General features: G+C 38.9%; 1 protein-coding gene across 7 annotated transcripts in view; it reads right to left on the bottom strand.

The window, feature by feature from the left end:
* The window catches only part of CACNB4 (calcium voltage-gated channel auxiliary subunit beta 4), a 224,347-nt gene that overhangs the window by 107,238 nt on the left and 102,027 nt on the right, over positions 1-15,082 (bottom strand). For 2 of the 7 annotated variants that reach the window (XM_074336365.1, XM_019737463.2), the window contains exon 2: positions 14,675-14,834. The exons of 4 other annotated variants lie outside the window; for them this stretch is intronic. In XM_074336365.1, coding sequence (XP_074192466.1) covers positions 14,675-14,680 — 6 coding nt within the window. In that variant the 5' untranslated portion in view covers positions 14,681-14,834. The remainder of the gene's footprint in view (positions 1-14,674; positions 14,835-15,082) is intronic. One more of the 7 variants, XM_074336368.1, reaches the window with a different exon arrangement.

Below are 15,082 nucleotides of genomic sequence, written 5' to 3' on the forward strand. Positions count from 1 at the left end.
TCAAAATTCAAACAGTTGGTAAATGGCAAGCACTGTGATGAATCCAAGTCTTCTTGCAAAATAAAGTCCATCCCACTATTCTCTGCTCCCTTCTTGTTTCATACGCATGGATCTGGTTCTCTTGACTTAATTCTAAGCATTTTCCTACTGGAAACATCTTCTATTCCTACTACCCTTATAAAAGTTGGATATGCCATAGGTACTCACTAACTGATTGTTTAAATGCTCAGGGGAAAAAAAAGTTTCTGTAAACAATTCTTTGATAACATTCTGACTTATTTACTGGCTCTGTACAAAGGCCACCAATAGATAGATCTAGAATTCATTTACGGAGTTAATGCTTTAACAAAAATTTCCATCTGTTTGTTGAACAAATATGTCAATATACGTGCACAGTAAGAACTTAAGGAAGTCACCCAGATGACCCGTCTTTCCATGAATGACCTTGGGGATGCCAGAACACATTCCTACTGAAGGGAGCTATCACTGTTCTACCTGATACAGCCGTGCCCAAACGAATCAGCGTGGCTCTGAAGCATTAAGTACCAGCCACAGATTCACTACAATATATAACCTACCCATTCAACCATCAGCCAGCCCCTCGTTTTAAACCAGGGTAGCAGTTACCAATGGCTACTATCCCGGTCCATAGTTCTTTTCAGCATCACACAAAAATTAAGGCTATGAATTAATAGATTAGTTGTATTTAGGCAGAATTATTTCCATGGAATTTTTCATAACTAGCTCATAAAATACTGGGAATATTTGCTTAATAGTCTCATCCACAGAGAACTATCTGAAGAGTACGTTTTATAGAAAAATGGTTGAAATTTTCATTACCAGGTGCCAGAGAAACTAAAGTATCTTTTACTCTGCTTTAAATTATTAGACCTTTCTGTCTGATGTCCTACAATTTTTTGTTGTTTCCATTTGGCTTTCGAGGTTAACATGAGAAGGCCCATTTGTGAGGGGCTCACTCCAAGAACTGACCTTGTCTGTGAAGCCATGGAAATTTCGGGTACGACCACCACAGACGTAATGGCTCTGATAATGACAGAGCTGCCAGATTATGATCCTAGCTCAGAAATAAAAGAGAGGAAGTTGCAAAGATCCTATTTTCAAGACAATGTTCCTCAATGTGTCCTTGCCAATGAGAACAAGTACGAAGAAATGGAGAGAATATATGATGTTGAGACAGGATTATTTCTAAACATGAATGCCTTTCAGCATTTTCTGTGACAAGTCAGCAGCTCTTTAAATGAGCCCCTCGCAATTTCAGAGCTGCACCTGGTTTAACTGATGACTCTTGTCATTTCCTCTGTGATTGGTGCAACCCAGTCCCATTTTACTATACACTGAGGACGTCGGTGTCACAGAGGCTTCCAGCCATAGCACCCATTCCCTCGTTCAGTATTAATGTGTGTGTCATCACGCTACCTGTCTTTCTTACTCATCTCTCTTACCCTGCGTATGTGGGGATGAGGGGAGGAAGGCACAAAAGAATGGCAGCACTTGATCCCTGTCCTTCAGCATCTTGTATTTGCAGAGACGAGACACAGACCTAGAAATAGTTGAAGAAGCCACACAAAGCTGCAGGTGAGGGGGGGTAGAGGCTGCTATGTGAGATCAGAAGAGTTTGGAAAGACTGGAAAAAGCCTCACAGAAGACGTGGGGTAAGAGCTAGACCTGGTGCAATGTGAGAGCTTCCCAAGACGGGGGAGCGGTGTCCACAATTCTTGTACTTGAGATTGAACAGTACCTTCTCGCAATAGGGAGAGGACCACACTGACTAGAGCAGGGTTATATGAAAATAGCTGAGATACAGGTCACCAGAGTGGGATGCAAAAGTACCTTGAATTGTCCATATATCGTTAGTGTATCTCAAATGGCTTACATTTTGAGGTGACTGGCCAAGAAACTGTTAAGTTCCAAATACACACACAACTGGTACACAAATGTTGATAGCATTATTCACAGCAGCTGAAAAGTAGAAACAACCCAAATGTCCATCAATGGATGAATGGATAAATGTGTTATATCCACACACTGGCATATTATTTAGGAATAAAAATAAATGAAATGCTGATATGTACTACAACATAGATGAAGCCTGAAAACATTATGTTAACTGAAGGAAGCCATTCTTGGAAGGCCACATGGTGTACGATTCCATATGTGTGAAATGTCAAGAGCAGGCAAATCCACAGGGACAGCCTAGGGCTAGGAAAGTTAGGGGGAAATGGGGAGTGACTGTTCATGGGTACAGGCTTTCTTTCTGGGGTGATTAAAATGTTCTAAGATTGACTGTGTGATGGGTGCACAATTCTGAATATCCTAAAACCATTGAATTGTACACTTTAAATGGGTGAACTGTATGGTGTATGAATTACATCTCCATAAAGCTGTTATTTAAAAAACAAAGTGTTAAGAGAGATGAACTCTAGAAAGTGGGGTCTAGGAGTCTGGGGGAGGAGCGGGAGACTTACACTGTCACCAACTTGTTTACCATCAATATAGCTCTGTTGGAAACATAAGGAGAAAAGACTGAGTTCCCCATACCGCACTCTGGCTCTTTTAAAAATAGAGGTATTTTAACTTCCTAAACCTGCTAACTTCCATTCAAAATTGTTAATTTCATTTTTCAAAGAAAAAATAATCGTGCAGCTGCTCATGGATACATATACGTGTCCCTTGGGACTCCCTGGCAAATATATCATTGCTCAGTCATTTCTGACCATTCCTGGGGTCCCTCTCGATTTCTGGAGGAATCGAAATGATTCCATTTCAATTCATTCCAGCAACCATTTATTGAGCACCTGTCTCGGGCAAGCACGCAGTGCAAGCAAGGCTATGCAAGGGTGGGGAGGTGAAGAAGAAAGACATCCCTACTTCAAAGTGCTCACCACGTCAGAGGGAGAGAGGACAAGGAAACACGGACCAAAGGAAAAGGGAAACTGTAAGCGCTGGGCACTGTCACAACCTCTCTGGCTGAGGAGGGCCGTAAGTTGACCCAAGACTACTCAAAGTAACAAGAAAATCATCTTGGGAGTGTTTTCCAACAATGCCAATTCTAAGCCGCATCCCAAATTAACTGTATATCAAAGTCTCTAAGAGGAAGGCCCCAGAAACACATCTATCTATCTAATGTTAACTCCATTCTATCCCACAAAATCCAACCAATTTAAGATACCGAGATTATTTGCAGCAAATAAGGCTTTTGTCAATAACTAGACCAGCATTTCCTCAACTGCAGTCTGCAGAATACTAGTTCTTCAAGTAGTTAATAGGTATTCCTTAGGCAAAAAAAAAAAAGGGGGTGGGTGGGCGGAGCGTTAAGGTTAAATGAGTTTAGGATATCTTTAAATTAAACAAAATGTAATTGGTTTATTTATTACCAAATGTTAAGAGACTTTAGTGGCCTACTGTGTGCTCTGAATCTTTGAGAAGGAGGCACAGAATGTGATCACTACCAAACTTATTTGGTTAGGGGTCCTTTTTTTTTCCATGTATATCAACGGGCATACTAAATTAATGGCTAGAAACTCATCTATCAAAATTAAGAGATAGGAGATACTCTGGAAAAATAAATTATGATCTTTTACTTCTTAAAAAAGAAACACATATAAGAGAATAAGATTTTTAAAAAATTGTTTTCCTCCTGGTTACTATCCAAGCAATATCCCAAATACAATTTTTTGTAGTATAGTTGTCACTTGGAGTAATACTCATTTATTGTGAAAGGGGATGTTTAAAAATCAATTTGAAGATTTCTTTGCTGACAAGTCTCTCAAGACAGAGGCTAGGGGAGCACGACATGTTTCCTCTATGGTTTCGAGATCTGGCCTCATAGGGTGGGTACATGGCTCGGCAGGCAGAAAGCTAGAATGTAATTATTCTGTAGCTCGTTCCTGGTCACTGGGGGTCCTGGCTCTCCAGAACAAAACTATGTCACAACCTTGGGATGAAGCCAGTAATTTTCTTAGCTAGAATCAAGATCAACAGCTGGAGGACTGAGGCCTAGCATCTTTATAAGCCTCAAATTAAGAACTGAAAATTCAAATAACCTAAGAATCGGGTAGACCACCATGGACAAAATTCTGGCTGAATTTCCAGTACAAGGTATCTGATGTGTTCCCTCCCTGCAATGTCCTCAAGATATCATCTTACTAAACTAGTCACTAAGTCAGACAAATCTTCAGTATTTGCATTGGCTGCTGGCCGGCATTTTGAAAGCCAGCTTCTCTATGTAAATGCAACACTTAAATGAAAATTCTAACAACTAGTTGCACATCTTACAGCCAGAATATGTTTCGTTAAAAGGGATATGAATCAAAACATTCGTAGAATCTAGGTCATGTATTTCTATGTCCTTTTTCTACCTTATTTATATGCTGCTCCCTTTTTCTTTCTCTTAAAATTTTTTTTGCATAATTCACCGACACTATGTTTGGAATGCAGCACGAACAACTTTGTTTTTTCTTTTAGCTACCTTTAGACCAGTGCATATTTCAAAACCAAGACAAAACAATATCATATTTATCAACATACTGTTCAGTCCTAATAAAATCCTGAGAGTTATAATATCTTGCATAGTTTGCACAGTTCTTTACATTAGAGTTTTGATTTAAGGGATTTAACACACATACCATGCAAAATGCCACAGCTGAAGAAAGCATCTAGAATAACAAACGGTAATTATGTACTTCAATGATAAGATCTACCACCCCCTTCTTACAACACTGCACTCTGCAATAGTAATAATTTAAGAATTAGAGCTATAAAAATAATATAAGAAACTAATCTTTAAAAAATAACACATTATTTCATAAGTATGTAAATTTTGAAAATGAAAACATTCGAACAGTGTTCGTGTAATATGTATGCTTAGCTGAGCTTTAAGACAGCTCCTGACATATACGTAAAGACTTACGCATTACCTTTCTCTTGAGTATTTATGTACACCCCCTATGTATCAAGCACACACCCTTCCAGGAGCAAACATCCGAACCTTAGAAATTTATTAAAATAAACCCCACCAAGACTCCTGGCAATCATTTTATTCCTCATCACCAGAACTGGCTCCCCGCTGAGGTCCTGGTACGGTTCTTGCACAAAGACCAGCTCTCACTGCTGAGAACAGCCTGGCCCTGACCCTGCAGACAGTGCTGGAGACAGGTACGCCCTCTCCTCCCCAGAGTCCGCCTTACCTTAAGAATCATGGTTTTCAGCGATACGAGGCACCTGCACTGCATGGGCCTGTGAGCAGCACAGTAAGGATGTCCCAGGGAGGGTAGTGAAGCAAAAGGCCAAGAGAACCATCAATCAGTGAAAGAACCTCCTGCTCCAGGCACTGGAAGGATATCAGTCTCCCGGTGGTGAATCATGTGTCCCATCCTTGGCCAACGTGCCCAGCAGTCAAGGGTTAGCGCTCTGTCTGAACTCAGGACTCTGGCATCTAGTCAATGTATGAATCTACTCCCTTCTACATTTCACAAAACCCTAACAATGGGAAGCAAAATCCTTCATCTCAATCCCAGCTTCCAGAATCCCACAAGTTATACTCATTTCCCCAAAAGAGACTTCCAAAATTTCGAATTGACGTATAATGCACATACAGTAACTTGCCCATATCATATGCGTACAATTCAATGGATTCTCACCAATTTCACACACTGTCATCAGCCACCAGTCAAAACTGACTTTTTAATAGACACACACAAGGTCTGTTTAGCTTTTTTAAAAATGGTAAGGCCTAGTCTCCAAGCTGCTACTCTCCATGGGCTTCCTATAGCTTCCAAAAGAAGTTCTGCTTTCAACACTGTAAAAGAGATGCTCTGTTAGCATTCCCACCTCCAGTCAACCTTTAAATAAGGAGGCTGTCATCAGGACCGTAAAATCTCATGATGCTAATCCTCTCAGCAATCGCCCTACTATTTCATGTGCTGGGAATTATGATATGATGATATTTGGGGGGAAATTCTTAAGATCTGGTCATGACAGTGGAGCACACTGAGCCACAAGTTGGTATGCTCCATGCTTTTCTGTATGTGCTCACTACCTGCCGAGACCTTTGTGTACCTGACGGCAGTCAGGGAAGCCCACAGAGCATAGCTTGTCTCAAGCTTTCTCCATAAAACTAACATTTAGATCTATTATTCTCTTCCATCATAAGAGCTTGTTCAAGTACTCCAAATCTTAATTTAAAAGAAGAGTACAGGAATTAAAACCTAAGTCATCATTTGTAGTGGGACTATTTTCACATATGAAAGCCAACAACACACATCTCCAATAGAAAAGGACCAACAGCATCTCCTCCAGAGTTTCCCCAGCATTTTCAGAGGTGTGTTTTAAGAATGCCTACAAATGCCATGATTTCATCTGCTGACATCAACAGACTCAGACAGGACCCATCAAATGTGGATGAAACCAGCTTCCATTTGCCTGTCCAGATCACCCCTCCCCCCATCCTTTCCCACTCTGCTCGTACACTATGTGGTTGGCTGGACAACCAGCTCTGCTCTTTGGTTTCTGGTTGGGTTTGGCCAATGGGGGCCATAACAGCACAGAGAGAGAAAAGGGAATGAGATTGGGGCATTTATCCCTTGGCTTCCTCCCCACGTGAGGAAGGCTGTATCCCTCCACAGGGAAGGATGCATCCTTCTCAAGGCAGCCTTCCTGACGAGACGCAGTCCTCCCAGGTTCCTGTTCTCACGCCCTTTGCTGATCCCATTGGGCCCTAGAGGTGGGAACAGGTCTGCAGTTACCAGCCCTGGGGGTACTGCACCATCCCTGCTGTTGTCCTTACACTGTACCAACACAATTTCAATGTATTTAACCCTCTCAGATTATCCTGTGTGAGGATGTTACTTGCTTTTTTGTAGGGATTCTGATTCTCCACTCAGAACTTACAGTCCCTTTTACCTTTTGCAAATATTGCTGTCCTTTTTACCTTTTAAAAATATCACTACTGAATCATGCAAATGTTTTCCAGAACGGGAAGCTCATGGAGATGAATCAAAAATGAGAAAGACAGAACAAAAATGGAATTTAGGCACTCGTGGCTGAAGTCAAATGCAGCCTCAATGTGCAACTGTAATCAAGATCTGCCGTCAAAGAATAAGAACACGTCCCTAAAACCTACCTAATTCCAACATTCTCTAGCATCGAGCTTTTATGTTCATAGAAGTTTTGGGGATGAATAATCATTTTAGTCTATCAGTGACTGGGAACTTCAAACCATATCAGAACGCGACATCAACCAAGAAAGCTTGAAAGTAATTGGGATTCTAATCTGGATTCCAAGTAGATAAAGGTCTTGCCACTTGGGTCAGAGAGCAACCTGTGCTTTGTTTTGGAGAGTCTCCCAACTCCCAACTGCTTTGGAAGATGTCAAGCAAGTACCATACAAATAATAGGATTATACCACCCTTTAGTGGTTTATTCTAGTTTTTAATAATATTAATTCTTGGAATTGTCATCGTAAAAAGAACATTGCTCTAGACAGAGACCTGAAGAGGTTTCTAGATCCAGTGCCACCACAAATTGTCTGGGTCATTCTACACAAGTTGCTTAACCTCTATGGGCCTCGGTTTTTTTTCATGTATAAAATGAAGGTGGGTGGATGCAACTTCTCAAGGTTTTGCGTTTATTTTTTTTAAACCAAAGTACTACAACAAAGAGTAAATAAATTCTTATGGAACTTGGAGGCCACAGCCTAACGTTGCTTTCCACAATCAAAAACTTCTTTGAAGTCTTATATTTCAGATTAAAATTTTGAACTTTTAAAAAATTTATTCTCAATGAAAAAAAGTTTATTTTAATATAAAATGTTTTTACTACACTCACCAATACATATAAATCTTAAAAATGAGTTTACCCTTTAATCCAGCTATTTTAGGAAGCTGTTTCAGAGAAATGCTCCGTGTGTGTGCAAAGATTCATATACAGGAATGTTAAGTGTAGCACTTATCTATAGGATTGAAAAATGGGAAATATTCTAAATCCATTACTGGGCTAAATTCATTAGGGTACATCTACATTATACAGTCATTCTGTAATTCATTCTATTAAAAAGAATACATTGATATGGAAAAATATCCATGGGACATTTTTAGGTGAAGAAAGCAAGTCACAGCATAATCTTATTATGATCTTATTTGTATTTTTAAAAACTACAAAAAAGATATGTGCATTTTTAAGTAATGTTTTTCTAAATATGCATGTTTGTCAAAGTATAGAAGAAAGGTCTGAATGGGTACCCATTGCATTGTTAAGAACAGCTACCCTTTTGCAAATATTGGAGGGGAATGAGGAGGGGAATAGGTTGGGAAGTTGTAAAGAAAGACCGCTTTTTCACACTATGCAGTTTTGTATTGTTTAAATATTTTTTCCCAAATATCTCATTTCACTGAATTTAAAATACCAATTATTTTAAGACTCACCCTTAGATGATATACCACTAAGGGAAGAAAACTGCCAATAAAACTATCAGATACTATTCATTTTAAGATGTAACCCCATTTTAGATATATGGAAATGAGGAGTGTATGCCCCTCATTTTAATATAGGACTTCCTAAATTTTTACACTATAGAAAAAACTAACATCGGCACTCTAGGAAGATACAACATGTTTTATGTAGCCAATTTGTGGTTTTCACTTAACTAATAATTAAACATTACCATCATTGGTCTTTTCTTTTTAAAATCTAATATCGACCTAGCCTTTTTTTATCTGTGTGATTTTATTCCTCACTCTACTCTGGTATCTCGCACCTCACAAAGGGCTCTGTGCACGGTGATAACAGAAATACTCTGTGCTTCCCTTCCTTATCGACTTCACCTTAATTCCATTCCTATATTCTTAGTATTACCAACATGATCAAATGTGAGATTACTTAGAAATCTGACAAATAAGTTTTTAATTCCATTCCTTGGATCAATAGAGCCATTGTCAAATAAGCCCCAAGACATTAATCTCTGGGACATCATTAGAAATCAGACACTATTAAGCTGTCGATAATGACTCTTTGAAAATAAACTGGGGAACTAATTCGTTTCCTCTCTATTTTAGCATGACATTCACCATATTTTTCTGTCTTGATGATAAAAATTTGCCTCCAACTCTTACTACATTCAAATAACATTTAGAGAATGATTGAGAGATTGGGCTACAGTAATGTAATTGCCCCTTTCATCTTTGTGGCCTTTCATTTTATCAGAGGAAAATTAAACAGATCAGGCACAGTTACTCTTTTTTAAAGTAATGAACGCCTTTTAAAAAATAATGACTGTCTCCTATAATTTATTATATTCCTGTGGTTTTCCAATTGATTGATTATTGTTTTTTATTATACCCCAAAAGATAATAATGACGAACTGAAGAAAATTTCGTAAAGCAAGAAAACACCAAACAATAAACATTTTTGATGATTAAGCATCACAATAATCATAAAACAATTATTTAAACATTTTTTTGGTTAACATTCTCCTAGTGTACTGCTAAGGCATCTTATTACCTTAGCCAAGAAGGAAAGAGGGAGATAATTTAAAGAACAAATACCTCTCCTCGATCATCAGTAACAGTTAGGAGAAGCTCACTTCTCAGACAGCTTTTGCCTTTTTTTTTTTTTCCTTAGAGATGAGACTCAAATGTTTCCAACTCAAATCGCTGTGGGCTAGAAGTGCACTGTGGTTATTGGCAAGCAAATGAGCAATACACAAAGCATTCTTTTTTGGCTTCTAGAGTTAAAAATCTTAAATGAAATATCTTCATTTTCAAATATCCAGTCCTCTCAAAGATATGCACCACACACACCTTCCTCCTTCAAAGATTCTGAAAAGGCCAAACGTCCAGATTCAAGGTCCAAATACTAACATGTTATTCAGTATGCACAAGACACCATGGTAATTGATCATTTCAAAAAAGCAAATGGCCTATGGTGGTATTTGCATCCCAACTGAAGAAACTGCTTATCAGCCAAGAGAGTAGAATTTTGGATATAAAGAAACATTACAAATTATCTAAGTCAAACCTCTTTGTTTTAGAGGGGAAATTGAGTATTAGAGTGATTAAATGACTTTAGCAGCCCACGATCACTGCTAATAAATGGCAAAGACCAAGACTTCAAACTCCTAATATTCTTTGAATTATACTCTACCATCTCTTTTCTGAAACAAAATTCAACAAACTATTCACAAGGCCTTAGGAAATTAGTGCGTTCTTTTACTTGCCAATCTCTGTAATATTTTTGGAAATCACTGTCAAAAACCATGCAAATACTCTGAAAATAAACTAAAGTGTTTGGTGAAAATATCAAAACCTGCAGAGAAAGGGACATGTTTAGTTCCCCCAAAGTATAAATATATTCCTTACATGTATAATAATATCAGAAGACACATGTTTTAAGGGCTTTACACATGTTAACTAATTTAATCTTCAAAACCACCCAAGATGCAAGTTCTATTATTATTGACACTTCAGAGATGTGGAAACTGAGGCACAGAAAATTTAAGAACTGTACCCAGGGCTGCAAACTAGGAAGTAGGACTAAATCCCTAGCAAATTTGTACTGAGTATCCCCTGTTATTCACAGCACTGTCACACTGTGTTACTGTTTCACAATACAAAGTACAAAAACATAAACTTGACATTTCCCTGGTTGATAGATACTATCAGTAGAAGATAAAATTGCCAAAGTTTCACAGAGGTTAAAAAAGATTGAGAAACACTTTTAACTACAACCGTATCACTCACTGAACTTTTCAACAAATCTGCTAATACAGTAATAAAATTGGAGGTCAGACTCTTTTGCCTATATTATGCTCAAGCTAAAAAGAAGAGCGAGTTACGGAGGAATAGGACAAAAAAGGCAAAATAAGAGAATTATTCACAAACTACACAATCCAGCTCCTGAATAACTGACAGTTGCCAATATTCCGGTAATGATGCATCTCTTTGATCAATTCTTCTGCACAGAAAGGCTGGAAGCAAATTCAAAACATCCTGTTTTAAATTTAAGCCATTTCAATATTTCTAAGGACAGATGCAGAAGAAAACAATAGGATGTAGGAAGTACTGATACTGTGGCACCATTTAACAAGAGAGAAAAATATGTATCACTAACACTACACACTTATGTTTTTAGAAAAATACATAAATGTAGAGCAAGAACAAATATTTGCCTACTTAGATCTCAAAAACAATCACGTGAGCTTTCTGAGCCACCTTCCTTTATGCATACCCATAAGTACTGTAAAAAGGGCCACACAATTTTATCTTAGATCCACACTTTTCAAAGTTTCAAAAGTTGAAAGTTCAAGGCATAAAAATCGACAACTCCCAATCTGCTTGCCATTATTTTATATAAACTGTAAACTTCCTGGACTTTACACACTACGCAATGGCCTACGAATGCCCCATCCTCAATAAGTGAGGTCACAGACATTTAAACATCTTGTCATTGCCAGTGTGGGAGGTTGAGTTGCTGATGTTTTAAAGTCCATATGGCCTGATGCAACCACAGAAAAGGCACCTAACGTGTTTCCCTGAAAATAAGACCTAGCTGGACCATCGGCTCTAATGCATCTTTTGGAGCAAAAATTAATATAAGACCTGGTATTTGTTATATTGTATTATATTATATTATATTATATTATATTATATTATATTATATTATATTATACCTGGTCTTATAGTAAAATAAGAGTAGGTCTTATATTAATTTTTGCCCCAAAAGATGCATTAGAGCTGATGGTCCAGCTAGGTCTTATTTTGGGGGAAACACGGTAACTCAGCCTTATTGAGATAAGAAAACAGAGTCTACAGAGATCGCTTTGTATAAAATTTTTAACTTAGCTTCATGCATATCTGAGCTCATGACTTGATTATTGTAAAAGACGAGTAGGAGAGGGAAGAGAGAGAACAAAAAGTGATAACCAGTCCAGTTGTGCCTTCTTGTCCTCGGGTGGCTCAGTTTACCTCGGTATGGGATATTACAGGGAGGTGGTAAACACAATGATGAGAACTATCCACACAGGAATACGATTCTAGCTGAAATCTGATAGAAAAGGAAGGGCTAAGGCAATGGGATGCCTCCCCACCTTCACCCCAAAAGCATATGTTTTCATAGCTTTGCTGACCTTCCTACAGAGCATCTTGTACCACAGAATAACTGGAGAGGCAAATTCATGGGTTCTGAAAAGATTTGAGAAATTTCTCTCTTTAGCTCTATGACAATTACATCTAGAAATCATTTCCATATACATTTCAGGAAGCCATTGCTGCTAAGAATTGATTGGATGAGGAGAAGTTTCTGTTCATCGTTTACTTAGACTCTGGACAAACACCAAAATCACTCAACTTAGTACACGACTTGATTTTCGCAGTCAAATTTCTTACACAAACCACAAGCAGCGTTTTGTTTTCCTCTCTGGCCAGTGATGCCAACATCCAGACCTTGGATTCCTTTACAGAACAGACCTCATTCTCTAGAAATAGTCCACAAAGACTCCCTGGCCCCAGAAGGGATCCTCTAATGTACCATTAAGACCTCTAGTCTTCTCGTTTCCAAAAGGACTTTAATCCTTAATATCCCTAGAGTGTGTTTCCGAAGGTCCCTAAACACACAAAGCCTTCTGTTCTAAGTTTAGCCTCCTCCCTAGCAAGCCCAAGAACACATCTCCATACCTAAAACAACTGTATCATACCTTTGAAAGTAGCAATCCTTTATTCTCTTGTGGATGTGTTGCCTTTCAACCCTCTCGGTGTCTTTCTTTATGTCAAAAACAGTTGATTTTCCTTCTCCAAAACCTCTATGGCAGAAATCTCCCACTTAGCATTAACCATCAATTAGCAAAGCGTGGAGCATGTCTATATATGAATGTGTGTGAGTGCCTGCGGGTGCTTAAACATTTGGGTAAACATGCACAGTTACATAGCTTATAGGAAATGAATAGTTTAAATAATTAACAGATACTTATAGTTATAATAATGTATAGGTACATACAAATTTAAATATATACACACATTATTATAGTTTGTAAAATTGACCTCTGCTTTAATTTTTACATCTATAAGATTTCTGAAAGTATTAAATTTATTATGGCTCCTTTTCTAGGATTGAAAACATTGCAAAAGGTATTTTACTCCTTAGTAAATGCCCTGAATTATGATCTGATCATCTTTTTCATTGAAATACATCAGGTCTTTCCCCCTAAATACTTTAGAATGTAAGCATTTGGAAGTGGAAGAAATTGTATCAGAGAATCAACTATTAATTCTATATGCAGATAACCCTGGCTTCACTTTACCAAATATTCCAAGAATCTGTATTTCATTTAAATTGCCCCAAATTCCAGAAGCTCCATGTAGAGCTTTAAATTTTGCAAAACATCTCTTGCACAGGCCATTCTAGTCCCCGTGTGCTCAATATTTTGTCAAGTGAAAACAGCATTTCACAGAAATGCAACATGCAGTAGCAGGTTTAGAATGACATATGTACATTGATAGTCTGAAAGGATACATAGCAATAGTTAACCGTGATTATGTCTGGGAGGATTCTAAGGAACTTTTTCTACTTATCTGCTTCTTCCATTTTATCCCTATAAAAACATCCCTCCTATCATCTGTGTAACAAGCCTACCGTATGAAAAAAGAATCTATTCTTATAATGATTCCACAAACGTCAAAATACCCAATTATGAAACGTGTACACCAAGGAACAGGTCTACCAAAATCTATTGTGACTCAGATAAAAAAATGCATAATGCATATTGGGGGCTCAGTCAGTGAAAAGCATGTTGGCCACCGAGACCTGTGTGAAGACCCAGTGGCGTCAGTGGAAGAGGAAGAGGACAACCATCACACAGAAGAGACCATGTAGTGAGATTCGGTGCGCATAATCGATTGTAACAGGCCTGGTCTAGGTATGGACTCATTCTGGAGCACACACCCATTCCCTGTCAAGGTAACAAAAGGGGTAATGTGGCATGCGTGAAATCTCCTGTTCCTATGTAGGACCTTGCTGTGGGGGTCCTGAAGGAACTTTTCGGCTTCCTTGTAATTCTGAATGAAGCTGACACTTAATGACCCTCCTAGAAACCAGAGCAGAAGTTAATGGACTTTTCCAACAAGGCTCTCTAGGACTCAAGAACCCAGACTCAAGTGTGTTCCAACATGGCCCTTGTTCCTTTCCCTTTATATATACACAGTACATAAAATACAGAGGTTGTAAGTCAAAATCAAGGGTACCGGAAGTATACGATCTCCCTCTGGACCAGATTCTTAAGAAAAACATCCCATCATGGTTACCAAAATCTCTCTTATACTGCGGGGATGTAAGGTGCTAACCATGGCTAATAATGCTTTATTCTTATTCAGAATAAAATAGTCCCTAGGCAAGATGATCTTATTACAGGCTTACTGGGTGAATACACTGAATATAATCACTTATCACATGTTAAACCCCACACACCCCACAGAGACATTGTCCACAGCACAGAGTGGTAGACATATTCAGATGGCTCCCCGACCCCCCAAAGGAAGTGCCGTCCTCAGCTTTTAGTGCCTGTATATTCTCAGACTGCAGCTGACCCTCTGAGAAAAGCCTCTCCACGCCTATCCACCGGACCTGGTCTGAGAGCTTTGCTTCCGTCTGGGCAACCCCCCACACTTACAGCCATAAATGCATTGGCACTGAGAAAGACTGCTGGGGCTGTGGCACTCCAGGTGTGGCTTTATTTTTCACTTCACCGGCTCAGCTATTTAGGCCTAGTCTTCTCCACTGGCTTGAAGCTTTGTTCACACCATCTTGGGTAACACATCACATTATTCTTCCTTATAAAAACAAACAAACTCAAATAAGCATTCAGAGTCAGTTCACCCCTCCGAACATCTCTGCCTTCCCCTCTGATTTATGTGACACGCTTTCGAGCCCACCCTTCCGAAAGCCTCCCATACTTTCGATGGAGGATCAGCCAGATGCCTTTCTTCATTCCTTGGGTTTCCCACCTTCCTCGCCTCCACAGATGTGCGGAGCCCTGAGGAGCTCAGCCTGCCGGCCACCACTGAGTCACAGGAGCTCA

This window comes from Rhinolophus sinicus, linkage group LG01, assembly GCF_036562045.2.
Source record: "Rhinolophus sinicus isolate RSC01 linkage group LG01, ASM3656204v1, whole genome shotgun sequence".
NCBI classification, from domain to species: domain Eukaryota; kingdom Metazoa; phylum Chordata; class Mammalia; order Chiroptera; family Rhinolophidae; genus Rhinolophus; species Rhinolophus sinicus.